The sequence below is a fragment of the Drosophila pseudoobscura genome, chromosome 4 (assembly GCF_009870125.1).
Source record: "Drosophila pseudoobscura strain MV-25-SWS-2005 chromosome 4, UCI_Dpse_MV25, whole genome shotgun sequence".
Lineage (NCBI taxonomy): Eukaryota > Metazoa > Arthropoda > Insecta > Diptera > Drosophilidae > Drosophila > Drosophila pseudoobscura.
This window is the reverse complement of record NC_046681.1, coordinates 22,482,464-22,508,779: the sequence shown is the minus strand read 5'-3', so window position 1 is coordinate 22,508,779 and position 26,316 is coordinate 22,482,464. Positions and strand designations below refer to the sequence as shown.

The window sequence follows — 26,316 nt, the reverse complement described above, 5'->3', positions numbered from 1 at the left end:
GCACCTTATTACGGAAAAAGTGATATATATCCCTTTATAAATAGCGACTCCTCAAGAGAGCACCGAAACAACAAACAAAAACAACAAAAAATCCCAGCAAAGAAGCGGGAAAACTGTTCTATCACGTTATATCATTAAAGGAAATAAAAGCACGTACGTGTCTCCTTGGACCTGGGAGTGGAAAGTGGCAAAAAACAATTCCGGAAACACAACCAAACAAAAAAAAAGAGCAATTAAAAAGTTTTGGCTTTTTGCTGGGCATAAAAAGGAGGAGGTGGAAAGGCAGTAGCGGAGCAGAGCAGAGCGGAGCGGAGCGGAGAGAAAGCCCTGGCAAATGTAATAAATAATTTTTAATATAAATTCGTGAGAGAGGCCCAAGCAGAGGAACCAGGAACCATGAGCCATGAACCATGAGCCATGAGCCATGAGCCAGGAAGAAGCAAAGAACATTCTCTGGGTCTTTGGCCAGGCACGTATCCAGGCTCCTCTCCCGGCTGCCGATTTTGGGAGGCCCTGCCTCAAGGCAGTAAATTAAAAGCAAAACAAGGAACACTCTAAATGTGCATTTGTTCTGTTTGCAGGAGGAGGCCATACATCAGGATGAAGCTCCTGCTGCTGCTCTTTCTCTCTCCTGTTGATGATGATGATAAAGTTTGGCGTAATTCATAGAGAAATTTCGGGCTCGGCCGGCATCCGAGATGTGCATATGAAATATGTAAAACTTTTCAATAAACGAGTCACAGAAAAACAATTACCATCCCGGCGAGTGCGGCGGCGGGTCTGAAGTGTTCGTCGAGTTAGTTGTGCAATTGGATTTGCGGGAGCTCCCCTTTGGGTCAACCTGGCTGTTGGCTCTGCATTTGTGCAATTTTAATTGCACAACAGACGTGGAAATTTGTGGAGTCCCCACACACACACACTCTATCTCTCTCTCTCTTTCTGCTCGACCAAATAAACACTGAACAATAACAAGGACAACTGCAAATTTTATTCCCAGAACCTGGCAAAAGTTTATCCACCTGGACCTGCATCCTGCATCCTGCAGCCCCAACCACCTACTATTCCCAGTGTTGATTTTTAGTTCAGTTTCTCCTTTTCATTTCAGACAGAGCTCACTTATGCAGAGCATACTGGAACGTACATACGTACGTGCTATCCATGGAACGGGCTGCCGGATGGGCTCTCGGCTCTGGACTCTGGACTATGGATGGTATGGGTATGGGTATGGGTGTGGTGTGGTGTGGTGTGCGGTGGTGTGTGCGAGAAGGGGCCTATCAGGTGGCCAAAGTGCATGAACTAATGTTCAATTCGGGTTAATTGTATGGACTATACAGTGCTAACTATGCCCTGACTGCGTTCATTACCATTTTGCGTTCATTTGCGTACTTTTCCCCTCTGCAGATATTCTATCTCCCGGGGCATTACACGTAGGTCTCCCTGTTCCTGTTCCCTGTTCCCATCTATGGGCTCTGGGCTTTGGGTGTAATAATGAAATGCACCGATAAACGATAGCCATGCTAATGCCTCTTGTTTTTGTATTTCTCGAACTGCTGCTGGGTGCAAAACTTAAACATTTTTCGTGTAAAATATGATTGAAGCGCATATGATTCCGCCTCTGGTAATTTGCTTAATTACGAGAACTAATTCGATGGCTATGGAAAGCTTCGTAAATGTGAAATTTTCAAGCTGCTAACGACCTGCGAGGGGATTATTTCAAGTCTGATTATGTTGGGTGATGGCTGGGAGAAAGAACATCTGTTGTTGGGGAAAAGCAAAAGGTGCAAGGAACGGTATGGTAATGCTAATGGTGTAAAAACACTTCAAAAACCTCGTTGTGTTTAAATTTTAATTGGGTGCTGGAAAGATTTAGCATACAAAGAGTGTTTGCACGAGTTTGGATCGAGACGCAGGTGCGAAAATGCAGAATAAGTTCGAAATCACCGTCGGACATAGGAAATGCGGATGGTGACCGGTTGAAACATGGTTGGGAACGTAACTAGCAATGTGTGGGTTCTCGGTTGCAAGCTAAAGCCTTCCAAGAGCCATGTGGATCGTGTGGATCGTGATAACAGCGCGAGCTCGCGATAACAGGCTGTTAACCTGGTGTGCTAACAGCGCGGTTGTCCCATTACAGCTGTTCCTCTGAATAAAGAGCAATGTGCAAAACCTCTTCTAGTCCTAACTAATTGCAACATTATAGATTCCATAAATGATTCACCAAACCGCAAAAAAACACATTCATTAGTTCATTAGATACATTGAAGTTTCCTGTTTCCCTTCCATTTAGATACCACCATTCTCAACACCTATTTAGGTACAAGTACATTCTACCCGCCGTATCTGCGAGTCCCTTATCGATTAGAGCACAGCACAACTCTTTCGCTTCACAGAAAAAAAAAAAAAAACAGTCCCCGGCCCCGAAATAAAGCAATTTGCAGTAAACGTATTCTTTTTTCGTTTTGTGTGGCATTGCTGTCTGAACATTTTGCCAGGCAGATAAGGTAAATGCCCCGACACTTCGACATTACCGCAGACAGCGGACTCTTAGAGGCAGACAGAGGAGAACTGGGGGAATGGCCAGGAAAAAAACCTCTCGCTTGCTTTTTTTGGGCGCTTTGTTGGCGTTATTTTGACGCGTACTTTGCATTTCTCCGGCCCTTTTTTTTGGCGGTTCGTTTTGTTTAATTTTTCCGCGAGAGTCGGGGAAAAGCCTCTTAAAACATTTTTGCAGGCATTAAAAGCGGTCGAGTGCGGTGGGGGCTTGGAGATGAGTTGTCTGAATGTCCGTCTGGCATTTGATTGAGCGAGGAGGAGTGAGAGGCAGAGGAGGAAGCACCGACTGAAAGACAGGCAACAGGTAACGCGTCGTATGAGCAATTTTCTAAGCCCCAAGCCAGGGGTTTTTGAAGCGATGATTGTGTTTTGCAGAATTTTCCTTGTATTTTCGTTGTATTTTCCTTGGATTTTCTCGGTGTATTTTCAGTGTGTTGTGCCTCTGTGCTTTGTTCAGCTTCTGCCAGTTCGAGGCTGCATTCTTTCGAGGCTCAGGCCCTGGCACTGGCTCTGGGGGCAGGAAAATATTTCATTTATGGCAATTCTCCTGCGGCACCTGTTGATGGTTGGCCCTGTGTGTGTGTGTTTTATCCCATCCTTGTATCCTTGCAGCCTCGCAGGCTCGTATGACTTTACAATGGCAAAGTACCTTTGTTTGTATTCCAGCAGAGAAAAGCAGGAGTGACAGAGATGGAGACGGTGACCGAGAGACCCATCAGGAGTGGCTGCCTTTTGTGTGTTTGCTTTCAAAGGCCTCTTCAAGTGTGTTTAAGTCCCGGCACTTGGCCATTAGCCACATGCCACGCCCACCTGTATACTATATGGGTAGTACCATCGTCGTCGACGTCATTATCATTGTCGCCAAAGTGTTGTCAACGTCTCAATGGCGTCGCCCTGTGGTATCCGCATCATCAGGAGCATGATGATGAGGCATCTTCCAGGGAGTGTTGCCATCACCATTAACATTCTGCTGGTCCTGTGCATCCTTGTTCAACTCCTCCTCCGCCTGCTCCGCCGCCCAAAGCATATTAATATTTAAAGTTGTTTGGCGGCGGCAACAACGGGAGGAGCATTTCCCTCAAGGACAACATTGGGGGCTTCCAGTTAATTGTGAATGCTTCAGGTGTTGTAGGAGGCAACATGTAGGGACGCTGCGGTGCTGGGAGCTGTGGCTATACGGTGTTTTCCTTGGCTATATGCGTGATTTGTTGGCAATGGGTGGCACGTGTGAATGTGTTTGTTCAGTCTGTTCCGTGTGTGTGTCTGCGGTTATTTGTGCAACCTTGTGGCTAATGTAACTGTTGTCGTTCTTGCCGCTCCGAAATTCATTTATTAAAGAGACTGCAGCAGCAGCTGGGGCCTGCGGCTGCCCAGAGCCTTGAGCAGATTTATGCTGCACATATAAATAATATATATCCAGTATTTAAATTCAAGGACTGCTTAAAGCGAGTCAAGTTCTTGTCAGACTTTAAGTTGTGCCTCGTCAGAGATAACATTTCAGCCTTGAAGAACGTCTTCACCGCAATAAATGTTTTGTAATAATTAATTATTTTACAAAGCCCTGGAATAACTACATTGCTGCCTCAAGCATTCCATTTAATTAAAATGTATCCGAATAAAATACATCAAATGCAATGCCATTTCGTCAGCATTCCCGAGCGTAGAACTCCTGGTATTTCGGTGTCAGTTGAATGCCTTGAATGTGTTTGCTGGGAATTTAAAATGTACTGTGTTTTCCCTTCGGAGGAAACCTTGAGATTTGATTGCCTTGCGGCGTTGTTTGCTGGCTGCCTGCCTGCCTGCCTGTCCCTTCTGCTGCCTGCAAATGAATGCATACCATAATTATTATGAAAGGGGAAATGCCAGCAGCTTGTGGCGACTGGGCCCTGGACCCTGGGCCAAAGCCGCAAGTGCAACACCTTGGCCGGCCACCAACAGCTAGGCGGCAGGAGGCAAATACACAAGCCCGAGCAAATCCCCCAAACCAAAATCATTTACACAAGAGACAGACCGACAAAAACCTGGGACCGGCCCTGTCCCTGTCCATGTCCGTGTCCCTGGGCCCCTGCTGGGATTCAACGGGTACTTCCGCTCTTGTGTCTGTTGTCTAACCCAACACTAAATACTTTTTAAAAGTAAATATAAATTTCCAGCCAACGTTGCAACAAGATAAGCATTGCAGCAGAGCAACAAAAGGCGGCACGAAAAGTAGGCTCGAGTCGAATGGGGAAATACTCTTCTGGAACACTTTTGGGAAAGTTATCAAAGAATCCTTTTAAAGGAAACTTCCATTTTAAGGTTCTTCCATTTTTGAAGCTAATTATGAACACATTTCAACCTCTGAGCAGGCCCCTTTGGAAGGGTATCACGGGGGACATGCAGCCATGTCCGCCGTGTCCTGCATGTCCTGGCCCAGATTACAGCCAGAAACGTCGTCGTTCTCGTTCTCGTCGACGACTGTTCGTTGCGGTCACATCCGCTCTGTGCCAGTCGCTGTTCGTTCCGTCCCGTCCCGTCCGTTCTTCGTTGTAGCTTCCTACACTCCTACACACTGCCTGCCCGCCTCATCTCCTTCGTCCTTGGCATCTACCCACTGTCTGCCTATGTGTGTGTGTGTTTGTGTGTGTGTGCACTTTCCATTAGGCTGGCTATGTGTGTTCCGTGCCCCGAAAAGGCAGAGAAAAGGCAGAATGCAGCCAGCCATGCAGCCGGACAACCGTAACACGACGTTTCCGTGTCCTGGACCCAAAAACAGTAGCCAACTTTTTGGGTGTTTCATGATGCTCCAACATTGCTGCTACCTGCTACCTGAACACACTGACCCCCCCCCATCCCACCACATTCTCTACGATATGCTCATCAGGGTCTAACCCAGGGCTTTCCTCAGGCACAGATGTTGGCTTCTGGGGGAATGCCTAAAAAATGTTGCCATTCTACAAGATTTCGACTGCTTTATGGTATTTACGTGATTTTCCAGCTTGTCTATTAAACGGCTTTCCTTTTTCCTCACTCTATAGAGAATACTCCTCCCGGTAGGCTCTCGGCATTTTTGTCTCTGTTTTTCTTGGGTTTTTTTTTGTCTTCAGTTCCAAGGCGCATTCGCTGCACGTTTGGCATTTCGGGCAACAATTGTTGAAACATGTTGTCAACTAGTTAGTTGCCACGTTGTTCTCCTGCCCGTTTTTGTTGCCGGTTGTCGTTGCCGGTTTTCAGTGGAGACCAAGTTTATTGAGTTAACTTGTTTGCTGAGCATTGAGTGTCGGCAAACTTCTCTCCACTCGAATCGGAGTTGTGCAACACATTAAGCCAAAGCAATAAAAACTATGCAGATTGCGGCTTAGTGAGGTCCCTCCAGGAGATGAAGAGCTTTCCTTTGAGGGATAGAAGTGTCGCGTACCGTGGAAAGGATACAGAGGTAGTCATTTTCAGCTGTTCAGGGCAGTAGCTCACACAGATCAGTAGCGCTGTTAATACACCAGGTTAACATCCTGTCCGTTACCGCTCTCCGTTAACAGCCTTTTAGCGCTCTCTGTTAGTATGCTGTTAGTTCTCTCCGTTAACAGCCCGTGGCCGCTCCCGCTTACAGCCTGTGGTTACTCTCCGTTAACAGCCGATGTTGACTGTCCGTTAACAGCCTCTGGTCGCTTCCGCTTACATCGCACTGTTACTGCTATCTGGGCTGTCTCTCACGATCCACACGGCTCTTAAGAGGCTTGACCTTGTAGGCTAGTAATATTTACCAACCAAACCCCAAGAAGAACAGCCGTAGGTATATATAACCGATATTTCCTATTTACCGTACTCATTTTTGAAGCCTTTTTCAGTCCTTTTTCAGTTATTTTATGAACCAATACGAATGAATCATTGATACATTTACGAGGATCAAAAAACGTATGCCTTAAGATTTAATTATGCCAGCGGATACCATATCATACCTGCAAGAGTATGGAAACTGTTCTTAAAGAAGCAATATTCATGGTCCAATTGCTGTAACTGAAGTAGCTCCCTACTTCTCAAGGACCTATCCTAATAAACGCCCTTGAAAACCCCTTCGTGGCACACACACCTCTGTTGGTGTTTGAAATTAATGGGTACCAAAACACCCGGAAGCACACACTTGACAGCCCCATGCATGCCTCACTCGGTGGCAATTAACTTCCGTGAAAGTTGCACAATATTTTGCACACGGCAGTGAGTGCCGGCTGTCGACAGGGTTAAGTGAGTAGAAGAAGGAAGCCTCCGCCTCGTCAACAAGTTCAATTAGCAAACCGAAGAAACCAGAAATTGCCTCTATAACTTGCCACGCTCATCGAACCTGAGCATCAAGAAGTTTGCCACTGCACCGCCCAGAAGTGGTGTCGGGGGGGTGGCTGCAAGTTTCCTGTCTCAAGAGGCAGGCTCTGGGGGGAGAGTGGCTGGTGCGGTGCGCCATCAACTGGGAACATATCGCGGCTGTTTGGAAGTGTTAAGTTTTAATAAGCATCACATTTAGTGCTCCATAAAAGCCACCAAAGGTCCTGGCAGCAGGCAGAGTCGCCCTGCCCTGCCTGGCTCTGCTCTGCCCCTGTGCGGCAATGTGGCACTGTGGCACTGCGCCACTTGCTCTTCCTGTGATTACAAGAGTCATGCAGGCAGGAGGCAGGGCAGGGACTGTGGAGCCATTCGGTTGCGTAATTAAATTGAGTGCTGCATGATTTTAAATTGCGGCTGCCAGTGCTGGCAAGTTGCGAGTGAGAGTTGGCCAACTGCAATTACCTGTTAGCCCTCTTTCAGCATTCAGCGCAAACAAAAATGCAAGCGGAATTTATGGCCAGGAGGCGTGGCACGTGGAAAATGCATTGGAAAAGTTAATTCTCATTATGGCTGGAATGCTCCGCCATTCCTTTCGCTTTTCCTCAGCCATTTCTCTTTCGCGGCGAACGTGAAAAATCGTCTTTGCGGTTCGACTGGGGAAATGGAAAACGAACGGGAAAGCTGCGCAAATTCCCTGGACAATTTGAAGTATTCAAGTGGTTTTCGGTTCCCCACCCCCCCCCTCCATTGATTTATGAACTTTGGCTCTGGTTAATCGTTCCGACTTTTCCACGTTCCAGTTTCTGTATTTTCCGGGCAGTTTCCTTCATTAATCTTCCAATGCATTCCAATTCCTTGGCCGCCTGGCTACCTGGCTGCATGGCTGCCCGTCAATTACAATGTCTAATATCCATTTCCAATTAGTTAAACGATTTGGCATGACTGCCAATCAGAGGCTTCTATTTGATCCACTTAAAGGAAAGCTTAAAAATTTCGTCCTCTCTCTTGAAATCGAGCCGGGAACGAATCAATAAGGACATCGAGTGGATATTCCGACCACTTCCCGGGCCCCAGGTTGCCTGGCAAAAAATAATTAAGAACCTCATCATCGTCTTAGCCATCAGCCGCATCCAAGGCCTGGACCAGGACCACCAGCAGGAAGATAGAGGAGCATCCATATCTTTGGAGTGGCCCATAATTAATATTTTTCTTGCCTTGTTCCGCAGACTCAAAAGCAAAAGTCGCCTGTTGCCTGGACAACCACTTGCCAGCCGGATGAAATATTAAGGAAGCTTCCTTAATCGAGTGAAGAAGCACTGAAGATGGCATGCTCTTTGGTGGCATAGAATGACATTGAAAGACAGTCTCGAAATGCTCAGTTTTCGAAGCTCTTCCAAGACCATCTGCAAGAATTGTTTTGCCTCAAATTCCCCTTCTAAAAACCACCATACCCCACTGAAAAGCTAGGGTATCTTGCCACCTGCCCAGTTCAGTTTAAGTTACGTGCAATAATAATTTCAAGTGAGAGTGGATAGTGGATAGAGGTTGGCGGTCTGAGGTCAGTGGAGTGCTGGGCGTGACTGGGCAGCCTTTGGCCATCGCTCGCTTACCTGTGCTGATATGCGTCCCTTCTTCAGTCGCGTGAGGTCCGTGTGACTCCAGTGGCTACGACCCCAGGGCATTACATTGCGCAAATCCTCATCGAAACTGTGGATGGAGGGGGCAGGGCCAGGGATAATAACACAAATTGGTATTAAAAATTAATTGCATTTTTGCCCCCACTCCTCCGTCCCTGGTGGGGATGGCATTGGAAGGATACTCACTTAAAGTCGTTGAGTTTGTTGTGCAGGAACTTGCGGATATTCCAGGGTAAATCGTTATGGCCATCGATTAAAGGCACTTGATCCAGCAGCTGAACGGCCACGCGTAGGCGTTCCTCAAAGGGTGCACCTACAGGGCGATGGGAAGATGGAATATGTGAGATGGTTTACTGGCAGGAGCGGCATCAGCAGCAGCAACAGCTTCTAACTAAGTTAGAGGCGCATTAGCACAATGGACACCCACTCTCGCACACACTCGCACTCGCACTGGCACTGGCACTGGCACTCGCAAATCGACTCAAAGATAGTGTGTGCGAGGCAACGTGTCGTATGCGTTATGGTAATTGATTTATTGTCCATGGAGAGTCTCCATAGGTCGCCTCTGCCTCTGCCTCTGTCTGTCTCTCTGGGTTTTGGATACTCACTTGCTGCCACACGTAGGGCCAGCGGCACGGCCACACTGGCAGCCCCAATTATCAAGAGTATGGAGCTCACAGCCAGCCAATGCTTGGCCGCATCGAATCCTGAGCACAGTAGGAGACAGGAGACACGAGATAGGAGAAAGGAGACAGGAGCCAGGCGCCAGGAGGAATAGGAGCAGCCATACGACCCATGGGACACATAGGAGGCGGCATCAGCATTCATGATGACCAAGGGTTCCACATCCACATCCCAATCCATTGTTGTAGTTGTTATTGGCAGTTCAATGCCAAGTCGTTTGTAGCATCGTCGTCGTAGTCGTCGTCGTCGTCATCGTCATCATCATCATCATCATCATTGTTCGTTGGTTTGTGTTGCATTTTGTGTGTGTGCAAATTGCCGTGACAGTGGCATTGATTACAGCAACAATAGCAGCAGGAGCAGCAACAGCAGCAGCAGCAACAACCATCGTAATGGTTGCACGACCGTCGTGCAGGGCATCAGGAAAGCAAAGAAGACCAGAGGCAACATCGACATCAAGTTGCGGTGTGTTCCCATCATCGGAGGAGCAGCAGCAAAAAAGAAACGATAATAAGGAAATATGGTTAGTTAAACGTTTAAAATTGAATTGCTGCCGAGTTGGTTTTGGCTTACAAAATGGGGAATCAAAGGGAGAGCGAGGGAATCAAGACGGTCTCGAATTCCATTCCAAGGATTGGAGACTGGAGTGCAGTAAATAAGCTTCGATCAAGCATGACCATACTCGTGCGAGTATGTGGAGGAAATTAGCTGGTTGCAAAGAGGACTGCAGCCCGGGGCGATACTTTGTAATGCAAGAAAGGTTTTTGGTTTTTGGTTGGCTAAAGATGGCTTGTGGTGGAATTTAATTGGCTCACAAGAAGTAGGTAAAAGTACTTGATAAAACTGCTGATTGATAGACTAAAGCAGTCCACTGAAGACTGTCGAGTAACTAAGATATATCCAAGGCAGGGGTCTCGGGATAGCTGGCTTTATAGATAGAGGACTTGGTCCTGCACAGGAATATAGAGTATGGAATGCCTTGCATTCGTCTTCAATGCCATCTCTTAAGCAGGCTTAGCAACGCACAAGTTGCATGCCGCACAGCGACAGACACTCATTATAGGATGTGAAGATTATTTCTTATTACACTTCAACTTGACTGAATCTGAGTCGGAATCTGAATACAGTCACAAATGAGCACATACGGGCATTAGATCGAAGGGCTTATTACATTGTTCGAGTGCTCTGCTCCTCCTCCTCCTCCTTTGGGAGGACAAAGCCCATCGTCGGAACCAATGCAAATCTCATTATATGATTTCACTTATGTGGATATCAATGACAAGCTGGTAGTAATTTCTAATTGCAAACCAAATTTGATTGTGCAACTAAAACCGATTGATAAAGTGGCACAAAGACAGGGAGACAGGAACAGCAGCAGGAGGAGTAGAGGAAGCAGGAGTAGGAGCTTCAGCTGCAGCTGAAACTGAAGCTAAGCAAATAAGTCAACTGAGGCGAAAAACTAGCCAGAGGCATGGCCAGGGGAGGAGCAGGAGGATGTGGAGGAGTAGCAGCTCTGTGTGGAAAGCGGAGAGCGATGCGATGTATCCATTTGATTACAGTGGCCGGCACTTGTGCGAGTGAGTCCAAAGTGAATTACCGATAAGCAAGTGCAAACCTAACGAGGAAAAGCCATAGTCATAGACGGAGAACCAGGGAACCGGAGAACCAGCTCCTGCTGGCTCCTGCAACGATTTGCATAAATTTAAGGGGACAGGACAGGACGGGACAGGACAGGACAGGAGAGGACATCGTCCACAGTTACGCAGTTTTTGACTGCTAACGAATTGCTGCAGTTGCCAGGGAGACATGACGAGGATGGGAATCAGATGGTAGCTGGATGACGATGATGATGCTGCTGCTGCTGCTGGTGATGAGGAGGAGGACACCAACAGCGACAGCGACAACGAAAACGTTGCTGCTTCTGCCTCTGCCTCTGCCTCTGCTCTGATGATGAGACCAAAGTCACGCGGGCATTGGCAACGTTTAACATTTAGCAGCCATGTTACACGAAGCGCAATCAAACGGCTAACGACTAAATGGAATTGCCCCCCAAGGGGGCGTGCCACACGGTGCACAAACGGGTAGCGGAATATTAAGTGCAATGCCATGTCGATGTCTGGCCAGCACTACCCAACAGTTCAGAATTAGAGATAGAGAAAGAGAGACAGAGAGGGAGACAGAGAGGGAGAGCTATGTACTTTGTACAGAGAATTGTCATAAAGCTCTTTTCCGAATGCGTATTTGAACGGGGGGAAAAGGTCACAAGTGCAACGGCGATTTTCGGATTGAAAAAGTTTTGAAGATCACGGAGTAAGGATTACAGAACAAGTTAAGAGTGCTATAGCGACTGGCAGATGCCTTGTACTCAAAAGGATTTCCCTTTTTAGGAAGTCTCTTTGAAATGGGAGAAAAAACTTTTAAGGGAGGGGAAAAAAGATAATTACGACTGCAAAGATTCTCTAGTTTAAAAAAAAAAACCGAAAAAATAATACAATTTTGATGAAAGTTGGTAAATAAGTTAACAAATATGTTATAAACGATTCTATGAAATTTGAAGCATTTATCCTCTGAATTGTGGAAGCTATGACTTTTTTACATTGCACATTCGTAGGTGAAACGGATATCTTAAGATCTATTCATGAGTGGAATACATTAAACTCGTAAGCTATAGAGGAATCTCCAATTCGGTATACGGATAAAGAACCGAAGGATATGGTCTAATTGAAGGACTTTCTGCCTTGCACATACCATCTACCAGCAACGAATATACCCTCTTCCTTCGACAGCTACTGGGTATAATAATCCACCATTTAAAATCCCCCAAAATCCCCACTGGCCCTCCCCGAATACTTACGGAATGAATTCGTTCCCGAGCTGGAGGAACCGCGACTGGGACACTGTCGGTGTTTCCATGGCATGATGCTCGTGACGCTCGAGTGCAGCTGGTGATGCTTTTGTGGCGTGACGGAGCCGGAGCCCGAGCCACCCACGACCGCATGGTGTGCATGATAATGATGCGGATGCGAGTGCGAGTGCGGATGCGGATGGGGATGGGTGTGCGGCTGTGCCTGCTGGTGCAGCGATGTCTGCGACTCGCGTTCTTTGAGCCCATGTCCGATTCCGATTCCGATTCCGATGTCGCTGTCGAACGATGTCATGGTGAAGGTGGACGCGGCCAAGGCCCCACCGCTGCCGGCTCCCTGGTGTGGCGGCATTTTCTGATACGGCACTCGGCAGCCACCGCCGATGGCACTGCCTTCGATGTTGACCAAATTGCCAAAGCTGCGACTATTAATTGGCAATGTCCAGTCCATGCTGCTCGTGTGAAAGATGGCCGGCTGCTGTTGCAGTGGCAATGTGTGCTGCTGCTGCTGCTGCTGCTGGGCCCCCTGCTGCTGCTGTTGCTGCTGCTGCTGCTGGGGGAAGTTGAGCAGCGACTGGGAGAAGCAGCGGCAACGCTGCTGCTGGAAGTGGGCCAGCTGCTGCTGCTGGTGCTGCTTCTGCAGGTAGCGACTGTAGTGGGCCAGGTGTCGGGCATAATCGCTGCTCGGTCCGATGGTGTTGTATTTCGAGGCAGCACTTCCGTTTCCGGCTGCAGCCGTGGCTGGTGGCAGGAAGCACAGACTCGGATCCGATTTCTTCGAGTGGGGCGTGAAAATCTCATCCTCCTCGTGGGCAGCAAATGGCGGGTTCGGGGCATGTTTGCTTTGCGGCTTGCTCAGACTCTGGCTCTGGCTCTGGGCCTGGCTCTGATTGTGACTATGATTGTGGCCGTGACTGTGGCTATGCGTGTGGCAGATATCTGGCTTCGCATTATTATTGTTGTTGCAATGACTACTGCTGCTGTTGCTGTTGCTGTTGCTGCTGCTCTGATTGGCGGTGCTGGTGGTGGTGCACTGGAGCAGTGTGGCCGTGCACTCGTCCAGTGCGGATTTGGTGCACTCCTGCAACAGATCGCTGCTGCACAATTGAGCCAGATTGTTGTTGTGGCTGCCCGAGAAGGTCAACTGCTGCTGCTGCTGCTGCTGCTGCAGATGTTGCAAGAGTCTGAGGCTCCGCATGCTGCCATTGCGCTTCATGGCAGGCGGCGGCGGCACGGGCGGTATGATGTCCACATCCGACAAGCTGGGCGTGTCGCACTGCCGAAGGGAGAAAGAGAGAGAGAGTGAGAGAGAGATACGGAGAAAGGAAGTGAGTATTCAGGCTGCTGACAAAAGGGGAAATCGCATTAAATCAATAGATATGACCACCTTCCGGCGGATGTAAGCACAAAGAGTGTTCACTGGGAGAATGTTGAATATTCCCAGACTCCAAGTCCATTGAAAAGGCCCCAGCCCCCCTCCCGTAAAATGTTGCCCCAAAATATTCATAAGAAGGCGATTTACTAGTCACACAAGAAGTGCTGTGTCCTGTGTCCTGGCCCCTGGCTACATAAAATTTAATTATACCATAGACACCGAGGCAGACACATCCTCCCCTCACCCACGATGGGCGTGTGCGAAAAAAGGCCAAGAAAAAGGTTTAGCCACCCCCCGAAATTTCTCTCGATTTCCACTTGGCAGGAGCTCCAGGTCTCTCCTCGAAGTGCGCATCGTCATGGTCTCCCTAATTGAATTTGCTACGGTCAGCATCGGCATCGGCATCATCATCATCATAATCATTCGAAGCACCACTCCACTCCTCCTGGGGGAGGGCCAGGAACAGGAGCAGGGGCATCTCGCAAAAGCACGCTCTGGGATTTGAAATTGAATTTCAGTTACGGGAAATACATTTGCATTGATTTGCCTCTACCACCCCCCCACCCACCCCAGGTTTTTCCTGGCACTTTTCTTTTCTTTCTCTGTGTGTGTATTTTTATGCGTCTGCATTGCCATTAATAAAAATTTCCTTTGAATTTTGATTGCTTTATGGAACGCCATCCAACGTTATTGTTGTTGTCTGTGTCTCCATTTTTTGTACTTTCTTCTTGATTATTTTTTATTTACTCTGTCTTGTCGCAGAGCCCCTGAGTCCCTGGCCATGTCCCTGTCCATGTCCTGTCCATGTCCTGTCCGCCTCCTGTCTGTCCGCTGCTTAAGTGGAAATTGAAATTTTCATATTTTCATTTGGTAATTCTTTTCTTGCGCCCAGCCTGTCGCCAGCTCTAAATAATTTATGCAAATATTTAGCGGCGGCGTGTGCTGCATATTTTAAGTCCAGCCAATTTTCTCAACAGTTTTCGTATTTCGGTTTTTCTTATTTTTCCCCTCATTTTTCACATTGTTGTTGTTGCTGTTGTGATTTTGGTGGTTGGCAGGGGGGTGGGGGGAGGGGAGAGCGGTAAGGTTAATTATTTCGAAATGTTTTTGTTTTCGTAATTTTTATGGGATCAAAGATATCCAATTAATGATTTATAAGTGGAATAGGTCAAAACATGCCTCGAATCGCAGGCTTTTTTCCTTAAAAATATTATTGGAAATTTATTCTTAGCTCCTGGAATAGATTAAAAATCACATTGTGGCCCAAACTGGAAGAAAACTTGAGGGAAATGTGGTTGGTACTTGTTGATAGATTTATTGTTTTACTCTGCAGCCCTTCCGCAAATTTTTCTCATCTCTTTCTATCGGTGATTAAAGCCCTTTGATGTCCATTCGTTTAGGTGGCTCAAAGGGCAGCCGAAACCTCAAGTTCCTTATACTCTTAAATAAACGTTCTTAAGCTTGATGCTTATCAAAGGATTTAACGAGAACTTAAACAGTATAAATATATCCCTGCAAATTGCCAGCCCAGATACTGCTCCTCCACCCAGGCCACTCCTTCTTTCAGCTCAAAGGGAAGGAAGGCACTCCTCCAGCGTCTCCTCCAGCGACTCCTATTCTTCCATTCATCCCCTTTAAGCTTTCCTCTCTCTCTTACAGCTGCTGTGACTGCAAATCACTCACTAATTAAACGCGCACTGGAGCAAAGTTCCCATTCCCCTTCGCCCTTCCCCCTCCCCTTACATATATGTGGAATAAATTCTGTGGGCCACAGTGCAGCCGAAAAGCATGCAACAGTATATGGTTATTTGGCGTGTATGCCGCAAATTTGACGCCATGTTTATGTGGCAGAGTTGCAAGTGGCACTGAATGGTGGCGGATGGGCGGGAGGGGACAGCAGCAGGACTCGTGGTTAACCGCATCTCTCGTTGCGTTTTTGAGCATTAAATTGCTTGATATATCGCTTTAGTTTTTCTTTTCTATGCGACTTTTAGCCGGGGTTTTCCCTTCAGTTTAGAGGAGTTTCATTTTTTCATGGAGATTTTTTTTGCTCCTTTTTTTCTACTCCCAGCTTTCTCTTATTCTGTCATCTAGTACGCCATTTATACTCTTTGCTGAAGGGTAGTATGATTTCAAGAAGAATTTTGCCTGGCAAAAGGGAGGGAGTTCTAGCAAAAACTGGAAAAATATCAGATAGATTCCAAGCCCCTGACTAGATGTGGTTCTTAAAGATATTTCTGTTCTTCCATGCAAATATTAGCTCTTTCAGAGTATCTAATGATTCAACCCAACTAGCTATCCTTCTTCCCTTTGGGTTCAGCTTCTCATCGTCCCCTCTCTTCCTCCTCATCAGCCCTTCTGCAGGCATCTTCTAGCCTTCATCTCTTGGCTTTACCCTTTTTGAATTATGCTTTGGCTCTTTGTCTCGTTTTAAATTTCATAATGCACATTTTATAATAATTTTTCGTCTACTTTGCTGCAATTTTGTGCAATTTTTTACCATAATTTATGTGTCTATATGCGTGAGGAGGGACCAGGCAGCAGGCACCAGCTCCTACCCGCCTCGACTTTCTTGCTACAGTTACACAAAAATTTCTGCATCGCCACGAAATATGCCATAGAGGGAGCGATCTAGGGGCACCCTTTTGTGTGTGTGTGTGTGTGTGTGTGTGTGTGTGTGTGTGTAATGTTGAGTTATGGCAGTTTTGTAGTTTGCGAGAAACTTTTTTACGAACATCTCGAGTCGAGTCGAGTCGAGTCCGGGACTCACAGAGTCCCGGGTATTTAGTTAAATGTTCGTAAAATTGAGTGTTGGTTATATTTTAGCCCCAAAGTTCTCCGTGTCCCTGGCTGGTCCTTGCCCTTCCAGACATCCAGACATCCAGTACACACACACAATCGCATTTAATCGATTTGGCAAAAGCAATAAGCAAAAACTTTTATAAATACTCAAGTTTGTTTTAGTTTTGTATCCCCCTGCTCTGGGATTCCTGCCAATTTGTAATTATCCATCAGGCTCTTAACTTTACGACTTTATCAATGGCCATTTCGGGCATTTCCGATGGGCAAGGGCGATGGGCAAGGAGCTTTAAAAACCATCTGATGGCGGACAAAACGAAGCAAAGTTTCTAATTATTGCAGCTGTAAAAGTTGCTCCATAAAAACTGCGAGTGTGAAGATTTATATGCCACTGTCCAGGGGTCTGTCCAGGACTTTATGAGTGGTGTTTTATCGGCAGAACTTATTAGATTGATGTGTTGGGTAGTAATACTGGGCTTTTCTGAAGAAGTTCCAATGGAATCTCTCTCAGTGTACTCCAGTCACCCATCCATCTATGGCCATCAATCCAGCAAAGAAGTTGATAAATTTAAAGCCCGACTGGCGAGTGTCTTTGGGAGGCAGTCTAACAACTAAATGGAGCTAAATGTAACGCATAGCGTAAATAAAAACTCAAAAACGTTGCTACTGGAGAGACAGCTACAGAAACAGAGAGGATGAGCCGCAGCACTCCTTTCCTGCTGCTGCACAGAGCACCCACGTATGCCACCAAATTGCAGCCACAATTTGCTGCAACAAACTCGACTGAAAGTGGGCCAGGCAGCAGGCAGGAGACCCTTTCCCCATGGAAAGGCATACATCAAATGTGTCAAAGAGATTTGTTATGCATGACGGAGACCTCCCAGAAAAAGGGACCAGGAAAAAAGAGGAACCCACAACGAAATGTGGCACACACCCAGATCTGAGAGGGGAGTGACGAGTGGGTGGGGGGCGTGTGGGGTTGTCATTTTTGTAATTGCACGGGGTGCACCGTGTTAATTGTGATAAATGTTGCCGTCTGATTGGAATGGGGCTCAAGAAAGGCAACACTCCGTGCATATATATTGCTTTGCTTTATTTAACCGAAGCATATCCAAACTTCCTCAAGAGCAACACAGTATATGGTGTCATCAGAGTGTCGACTGTCGATGATGTCCGAAGTGTGCGACTCGAAATGATGTGTAAATCAATTGTGTATCCATTAACAACGTCGTTTCCCCAAACGCAAAGCAATATAGAATTCCATAAAGAGTAACTAGATCAGATGGGTTTTCTTGGTGAATGCGAGGAACTCCTCGCGAGTCACCTCGCCGTCGCCACTGGTGTTGGCCTCGTCGATCATCTCCTGCAACTCCTCATCGTTGAGGTCCTCGCCGAGCTCCTTGGCCACACGCTTCAGATTGTCAAAAGTGCAGCGATTGGTGCGATCGTCATCGAAGAAGGCAAAAGCCTTCAGCATATCCTCCATGGTGTCCTTCTCGGCCATCTTGCGACGCATTAGATACAGGAAATCATTGAACGCAATTAGACCCGTCTTGTCCTTGTCGATCTCATCCATCATGCTCTTGATTTCCTCCTTCTTCGGCTCAAAGCCCAGGGCACGGATGGCCACACGCAGCTCTTTGACCTCGATAAAGCCGGTGCATTCGGTATCGAACAGATCGAAGGCCTTCTTAATGTCCTTCTTCTGTTCCAGCGATAGATCGAAGGTCGGCAGACGGACCTTCTTCGCTTTCTTGCCCTTGGACAACGATGCCGTCGACTGCATCAGTGTCGCGGTCGACACAACGCTATCCATTTCAATCAAATCCTAATTCCTAATCTTTTCTGAAAATTCTATTATCGATTTGTCGTTGCTAATGTTATTTTGGAAAATTTTACAAAAATCAGTTTCGGAAAAATCTTTTTTACCGAAAAAAAGTTTTCTCCGAGTTTTTGTTGTGAACGTAAGCACGATCACAGCTCGACTGGGAAAATACGAATGTTTTCCTCAACTATCGGTCGGTTCCAGCACAAAAACCTACTCGATTGAAAAAAGTTATCGAATGAACAAAAACCTCGATTAGGATCGTTTTTCGTTTGAGAGATCTGGGAAACTTTCCTAGGAGCACCATCTGGGAGACCCCATATCATCGAACTACAGATCAAGACGATATATATCTACTTTAAACAGCAATCAGAATTGAAGAGAAACTTGAACCCTCCATCGCTCCTGCCTTTACGTAGTTGTAGATCCCCCAAAGACCCGAACCCGGAGAACTGTTACCCGCAAAAAGCTAGCTGTCAAGGTGGCAAGTGGCATGCGGCAAGCGGTGGCAGGTGTCAGTCGCGGGCACCTCTGTGCGTGAGTGTTCGCTCTACGTGCCGCGAACTGTTTGCTTATCCCATTTGCCTGCCTGTTGCAGGCACGCGCCACGTGCCACGTGGATGCTCATGATTACAATTACATAAAGTGGGATGGGGAGGAGAACACTCACCTGCAGGTCCACCAATGCTCCGGTTGCCGTGCCCGCGCCCATTCCCATTCCCATTTCGATGGCGGATCCGGGTAAAGTCAGCGATAATTTACGATTACGCTCGCGCTCCAGTCTCATGAGTATCTGTGCGTTCTGCTCGCACGAGTATGTGTGGGTCTTCCGGCGCCGCTCCAGACTGTACTCGAAGAGCGGCCTTGCGGCGGCATCCGGCTGCAGCTGGAGCTGTGCCTCGTCGCCGGCATCGCAGCTGCACAGCGACTGATTGCTGCGTCCCTTGCTGCGCTTCAGCGATCCGCGATGGGAGGAGGCAGGCGTCACCCGCTGTTCGCTCACAAAATTTGAGAAGGTAACCACATTGTGATTGCTGTTGCTGCCGCTGCCGGGTGGCGCCACCAGAGAGCCATTGGCAGGGACTCCTCCGTCAGCCCCTTTTCGCTTCGATGGCGACACATAGAAGATATCATGCTCATCGAACTCCACACTGCGCTGAGTGCTTCCCAGGCCTCCTAAGCCTCCTCCACCGCCGCCACTGCTGGCACCTCCGCCTCCCAGGGCTGTGGTGGCCGTGGCCGTGCTGCTGCTCGTGGTGCTTGCCGCACTGTTGCCGCCACTGCTCAGGTTGCAGCCGTGATCCGCCAGCGAGTGCAGCAGGGGATGGGGATGGGGATGCGGGCCCCCTCCCCGCACCGAGAGCTGCTTGTGGAGCCGCGGAACGGAGGCGTCCAGGCCATTAGCTCGTCTTAGTTCTGTCATGTCTTGCAGCGGCAAGGAAAGTGTTGTCGTCTCTTACTCTTTCTCCGATTCTCACTCTGCTCTGGCGCTGGCTCTGGCTCTGGCTCTCGCTCTGGCTCTGAGCTTGTCTCTCTAGCGACTTGCCGCCATGTCACAGCTTATTGTCATCACTTGGGGCTGGCTCTTGGCTTGTCTCTCGTCTCGTTTTGTGTCGTCTCTCGCTCGGCTTTGGCCTCATGAAATATTCATGCCCCAACACTCGACCCGTCGCTGTCGCTCTCACCGTCTCTGTCTCTGTCTCTCTCTAAATCCGACGCATTAGCATATCACTTTGTGTGCCGTCTTTGATTTCCACCGACTCCTCCTTCTGCCCTTCGCTTTCCTGCAATATTTTTAATTTTAAATTTCGGCTCCACTTTGTGGGTCCCGGCATGGGGGTGGGGCAGGGCCTAAGCCGGCTAACGATTTCCTTATGTCAATACAGCAGATTCGCAATCCGATTTGCCGGCTAACTGTTTCGATTCGGTTCCTGGCAGCCTCCTCTTCAGCTGCTCCTGCTGCTGCTCCTGCTCCTGGCATCGATGTCGCCTCATTGCCAGCTTTCACGTCTCACATTCCCATTCGAGGGTGGTGTTTTTTTCCCCCCTCCCACTTCCAGATGAGAGTCTTGTTTGCCCTGTTAATAGACTTGGCTTAGTCGATCCTGCTGGTGCTGCTGCTGCTCCTCCTCCTCCTCCTTCTGGTTGTTTGTTCTATAATAACTGCAAAGAGACACAGAGAGAGAGAGAGAGAGAGAGTGGGAGATTAGGCTTAGGCGATATGTGTGTGTGTGTTGAAAAGTCTATTCTAAATTGATTTCATTGTTTGCTCCCCAGAGAGGGAGGCTGTAATAAATTAGGGTGTGAGTTATTTACTTATTTACCAAGGCGCAAATTCCCAAAGCAAGCCAAAGACAAGAAACAAAGTGTATCTTCTAATGGGAAAGCATGTAAGTACATCAATCAATCAATCAAACACTGACCTGAATATCAGTTTTTGATTTATCACAAGAAGCAATTTAAATACTGAGGAAAGTACCTTGAACTAGATACAGAACTACAGAAAGATACAGAGGGCAAAAGGTAGGGGTTAGGGGCACAATAATCTCAATAGAACAATTAGCCATTAATCTGTGGCGCAGTTCTTGGCTTCATTCTTCGTTCTTTGTTATTTGTTTCACGTTTGAATGCCGAATGAATCGACTTATCGTACTAGATTATCGAGAATCAAATAAGATTTATCGAACTAAGTATCGCTAAGACCTATCGGTTCAAATTTAATATCGAAGATCGGTCAGGGTTGATATCGGGGTATCGATGAGGGTATTAGGTGATGGGATCGGTTAGGGTATTCAGGTATTGATAGCCAGTGCAAATTGAAATTATACAAGGTGGGCCGCTCCCGCCACGCGCTCTCTTTTCTCAGTACAATAGCAAGCTTCGTTCTTATCTCCCTCGCTTCAAACATGGCTTCAGAGCGGGCTGTCAGTAGCGCTGAGCGTAAAATAAGGCCCGAAAGGGAGTTAGCGGACCACCTTGTATAGTTTCGTCATGAGCCTATGCAGTCGTTGTCTCGCTTCTTTCTTTCTTTCGCCTTCTCTATCGCTCTTTCGATAAGTCGCGCCCTCGCTTGCATTTAGGCACTGGCAATTCATCCCGCCTGCCCTTGAATTTTGTCTGATACTAGCACCCCCTTCTTGGTCATCTGTTGCGAATAGTTCTTCAATCCCTAAACCAACCTGAATCGAGCTACTCATCCAACAGACTCGCCGTGCTCTAGTCGCAAACCTAACCCGAATCTTTCCCTTCGACTCTGTATTGCATTATAAACCATCTCCCTTCCCATCCCCCACCACCAAACGCTGCTCAGTAGCTCAACATTGACCCACATTTTTATGATGTGTTTTATGAAATTTAAGTCATTTGATTTAATCCATTTCCAGGCTGCAAATTTCTCTCAGCAATCCCAAAAAGGTTTTCTAATTATCCGACAAACCTTCATCTGTCTGGGGTTTGTGCTCCATTGATTTTGCTTCCCCCCCGGCACGTGCTGGAAAAGTTATTGTTCTTTTGATATCTCATTCAATCGAAGTTTCAGTCGCCATGCCATGTGATTTTGTGTGGAAAGTCGAAACGCCGCCTTATGCTAGGCAACCGTTTATTTGTTCGGCATTTTGTTTTCTAATATTTCGATGTCAAAAACTTTTCGCATAATCGATGGCAACTTTTTAATAAGCAAAAGCCGGCGCGAAACGAAAACAAAACGCCAGAGAACAAATATAATAATCAAGCAAACAGCCAGCCAGCCAGCCAGCCAGCCATCCACCGGAAGAAGGAATTTGTCCATGAAAATGAAACCAAAGAATGGAGCAGGGGCACGGCATGGGGGTCGTGGCTGTAAGCTCCCTCTCTCTCTCTCGCTCGACGGAGTGCCTGCCATGTAATAATAACGTTAAAAGATAATGAGAAAAGCCAACAACAAGTGGAAGTTTCACCGATCAGTGGGGATATACAATATATATGTATATATGGAGCGGCAGCAGCCACCAATGAGGAGTAACAAATAGGCAACCGAAAGGCAAAGTTTCAAGAGTCAAGACCGTTGCCATCGTGTGTGTGTGTGTGTGTGGGTGGGTGTGCGTTATGTATCTGAGGATATTTATCGCTTCTTAAGTATTTTTAAGAAGTTTTCCGCCCGCCAACTTCTGTGTGTGTGTGTGTGTGTTGTGTCGCCTGTCGACAGCGAACACACACCAGCAAACATTTTTATCTTGGGCATATTTCGAGTGGCACTTCACTTGTCACAAGTCTGCACGAGGGACGAGTGGGGGAGTGGAGGTCGTTGTTCTCTCCAACATTCTTTTAGCCAAAAGTTTTTGAAGGCTTTAATCAACTTGTGCCGCCTAATGAGCGCCTGTAATGAGTTAATTGTTTTGCATTCTTTGGCAGTTCAGAAAACTGTTCGGCAGTACTCGGTTGCTGCATTGTTTCGAAAATATCTCAGAGATTACCAAAAAAGTGTTGAATGTGTATTAAGGGGGGGGTTTATTTTGTTGGAAGTGGAATTTTGGGAATCATTTCCACATATGAGACGTAAACTACTTTGGTTTTGTTGTTGAGTTTTATGACTGGAGCCTCGTAATTAATTTTGACATTGATTTTGGTATTGGACCTTATTCGGGTCCCAAAAAGGGTTTTACGTCCAGGTCGTAAAGGCCAGGCCACCCTGTGCTCCGATAACTAGCCTAGAGCCCTCGGAAGGACAACGACATGCACAAATGAAAGTCTAATTTAGAGCAACACGCACAAAGGAGCCAAAAGGCATGGGGCAAGGGGGACAAAGAAGGGTATGGAGAGGGTGGCGGGTGGGTGGCTGAGAGTCTGAGAGACATCCACAAGTGATACATGGCGTGGCTGGCAGGCAGTAAAAGCTTTAGCTTTCCTTTCATTTGCGTTTAAAGACCTCAAAAAGGACTTCCGCCTGCAGTGGCCTACAAATTAACATGCCCCAATCTGTGACTGTCTCTCGGCGTATTTGTGTGCGTGTGTGTGTGTGCGTGCGTGTGTGTGTGTGTGGGTGGCATGAATTATGAGTAAAGCAGCTGCAGACTTAATGGAAAATGCTCGACCCGGGCCAAGAGTTTTGGGTCGAAAGAGCACGCAAGGCGTAAATTAGAAGACAAGAAAAAAATAAACAGGAAATGAATGGTTTTTTTTGGAGACCGAAGACATAAATACCCTAAAGGATATTGACAGTCCTATGATAGCTCTAAGAGAAAGACTTTAAGTGGTTTAATTTTCAGAAAAAGAGGGTATTTTTGGCTAATGATTGTTCTTATGAATTCTATATATCCTCTAAATGATATAAGCACATCAAAATGGGCAATATCTGATATGTGGTGTTAGAAATTCTGACCTGTTCTCTTCAGAACGAAGATAGAACTTACTTACTATCGAGCGATAGGTGCTTTCATATGATATTGTATGTGATATATCCTTCTTGTACCCTAAGAAATTCACAAGGAGGACTTATGACTGGGAGATTTACGAATAGTACTTTATACAGATACAGATTTATTTCCAAACATCTGCTCAAAATCCTAATACCTTCTCTGAAAGGGTATAAGAACCAAAATGTCCGCAGCGCCCACGTATTTGCTCATGTGTGTGTTTCTTTCTCTATGCGTGTGTGAGTGCCTCGTAATAAGTTGTTGTAATACTCGCGTAACTCATAAATTAGACACGATCTATTACGGGATGGATTTATATGCACGAGGAGCCAGAAACAGAGACGGAGACAGGGACAGCCGCAGGAGCAAGTACTCCAATGAAGAGATCAGGATGGTACAGGGACTGGGACATGGACTGGGATTTGGTTTGGATGTGTAATTTTTAATTTTTGACACGTAGCGTTAACCAAAAGCCCCGAACATGTGTTCTTGACATTGTAAAGAGCCCCCCACCTCCCCCGCCCCTCGAACGGGACGCGACATGGGAGCGTAAAACGTATACGAGTATGTATAAATATATTTTAAAATTCCAATTGCCAAACGATGCGTCGTATGAGGACGAGATCGTATAATGAGTTCTCTGGCGGGCGGGGCCATAAATACCATTTTGGAGTGTATACCCGCCCATAGGTGGCCCATAAAAATTTGTTTAACACGCACACACACACACGTACGCACACAGACACAGCCAGACATACGCATGCATACATGGGCAAATCAAATTTATTTTATTTCACTTTTTTTTTTCCATCTCTTTGGGCGCTGCTGTCGTTTTTATGACAGCGCAGCAAATTAATGAAATTTACGCAATAAATCATTTCAGCACGAAAAAAATCTACTTAGGAGAGAGAGAGATAGTAAAATGTGTTAAACAAATAAAATATAAAAAAATATGCATATTGTATCTAAAAGGTTGTAAAGTTAAACAAACATTGTGACAGTCTAGAGAAAGAGGAAAAAAGTGAATAAAAAATGATATATTGTGGCGGCAAGGATGGTTAGGTTTACCAGCTGGGATTTTGGTCTTAAATTTTCAAATTAACACTTGACAGTGCTCTCAATTCCAAACTAATTAATTCCATAATTTTTGCTATTTAGTTGTTTGTCACTGGCTTTGAATTGTACAAAGAACCAGCAAATAAATATGTTAAACTATTGAATAAAGAAATATCTAAAACATGAGACATTTTGGCATGGAAAAAATAGTCAAATAATAGAAAATATTTCAGAGTCAACAGGTGCTTAAAGAGTTTAAGGATTGTCAAAGTGCTACCTCAGCAATATTCTAGGAAAAATATAAAGTAACCCCCTTACGCCCACGCCCTTTTATACCAACCCTTTTGCCCCTTCAAGGACGAAATTCAGGGCAAACATTTAATCAATTTCTACAAATTTTCGCCACATTTCGCCTTATTAGAGAATATATATATTTCCCAGTCAGTTGGATTTGGCTAAGCTGCCACATTTATTAAAAGCAAAACTTTCGCAGCCTCGACATTCTCTTGCCCCTCCCCCTCCTCCGATTCAGCCTCTGGCCATTTAGCAATCCCATTCGCAACTCATATTTTTCGACTTGGCCCCAAAGTGCGTTGACTGCACTTTTGACGCTCGCATAAAACTTTTTCGAGAGCACAGACCCCCCTACCCACATTCCCCCACAGTGTCATCTGGCTTTGTGAACCCCCCCCCCCCATTTCTAACTTCCTTGCAGCACATCCCCCATATCTCTCTCTCTGTCTCACTCTCTTTCTCGTCTGTAATTCTGCTTGCATCCGCTTCTGAAAAGTTACGCTGCATCCAAAAATTCAAGTGGTTGGACCAAAGGCTTTTAGCTGACTTAACACCCGGCAATACTCACACAGATACTAACACACACACACTCTAATATATTGCTGTAGTGCTTCCTGCCCTTCCATTCGCTTCACTTCCCCCCCCTTTTTTAGTGGCCTCATAAAGCCCGAGCTTAAGCATGACCCCCCCCCCTCCCCCCCTCCCCTTCCTCTTCCCCGTGCCACGACTGGAGAAAGAAAGGGTTTCCTGCTTTTCGGCTAAAAATTTGCAAAAAGTCGCGCTTGAAAATTGTGCGTACATATATAATTCTATATGTGTGTGCGTGTGTGTGTATGACATGTATTTCAGGGGAGTGTGTGTGTGTGTGTACTTGGGACAAACAAAAGAGAAAATAAAAAAAAAACGATTTTGTCGAGGGTCTGGACAATGGGATACCCATTTCTCAGTGGTCCACTGGGGTTTTCTTGATTATACCTCTTCAAAACTGCCAGATCGGAGGGTTTTCTACTTATAGATGGCGTATAAAACGCACTCTGTGAGCACTGTTCACAGATACCCTACCATATATGCTATTTTTCTTTGGAAAAATGAGTGTGAGATAAACCTTATCGTATATACAGAACTTTTTCAGATTTTCTCTTTCATCACACAATTGTTGACTTTTTTCTGTACAGCTGTAGATGTTGGATGAGATCCTTCCTTATTTTCAGTGGAAGTTCGATCAGCGCGGATACCAGCATTACAGAAGCGTTCTCCAATATAATAAACGAAACACCTTCTCTTACAGTATTTTCCCTAAATCCAGCCTACCCCTGTGTACCCATCTGAGTACAGGGTATGCTGGCAAAAAAACCCTGCGCAATGCCGCGCGTGACTTAAAATAAAGAAATAACTTACAGAATAGTTCAAGTCAAACAATGCGCGACGTTTGCTCGAAGAATTTAACATGGATACGCTCTGGAAACTTCCCACCATTTCCCTATATATATTCTATGTACAGCTTTCGCTGTGGGCGTGGCTTTGGCTTCACCGGCAGTACGCGAGGT

The 26,316-nt window shown here is 46.5% G+C and overlaps 2 protein-coding genes across 2 annotated transcripts in view; both read right to left on the bottom strand.

Moving 5' to 3' along the window:
• LOC4817320 (protein naked cuticle) overlaps positions 1–20,177 on the bottom strand; it is a 55,763-nt gene extending 35,586 nt beyond the window's left edge. Inside the window, exons 1-5 of the mRNA XM_033379492.1 lie at positions 18,700–20,177; positions 12,022–13,306; positions 9,092–9,190; positions 8,670–8,796; positions 8,457–8,553 (exon numbers count right to left, since the gene is read on the bottom strand). Of these exons, the coding sequence (XP_033235383.1) occupies positions 8,457–8,553; positions 8,670–8,796; positions 9,092–9,190; positions 12,022–13,306; positions 18,700–19,452 (2,361 nt within the window). The 5' untranslated portion in view covers positions 19,453–20,177. The remainder of the gene's footprint in view (positions 1–8,456; positions 8,554–8,669; positions 8,797–9,091; positions 9,191–12,021; positions 13,307–18,699) is intronic.
• Positions 17,277–18,203, bottom strand: LOC4817140 (caltractin). Its single transcript, XM_001356619.4, has one exon. It carries the CDS (start codon positions 18,018–18,020, stop codon positions 17,478–17,480), a length of 543 nt encoding a protein of 180 aa, XP_001356655.1. The 5' UTR covers positions 18,021–18,203; the 3' UTR covers positions 17,277–17,477.
• Positions 20,178–26,316: the final 6,139 nt, after the last annotated feature.

What these genes read in the sequence shown, in the direction of transcription:
- LOC4817140 (XM_001356619.4), bottom strand. Translation starts at nt 18,020, where the DNA reads ATGGATAGCGTTGTGTCGACCGCGACACTGATGCAGTCGACGGCATCG.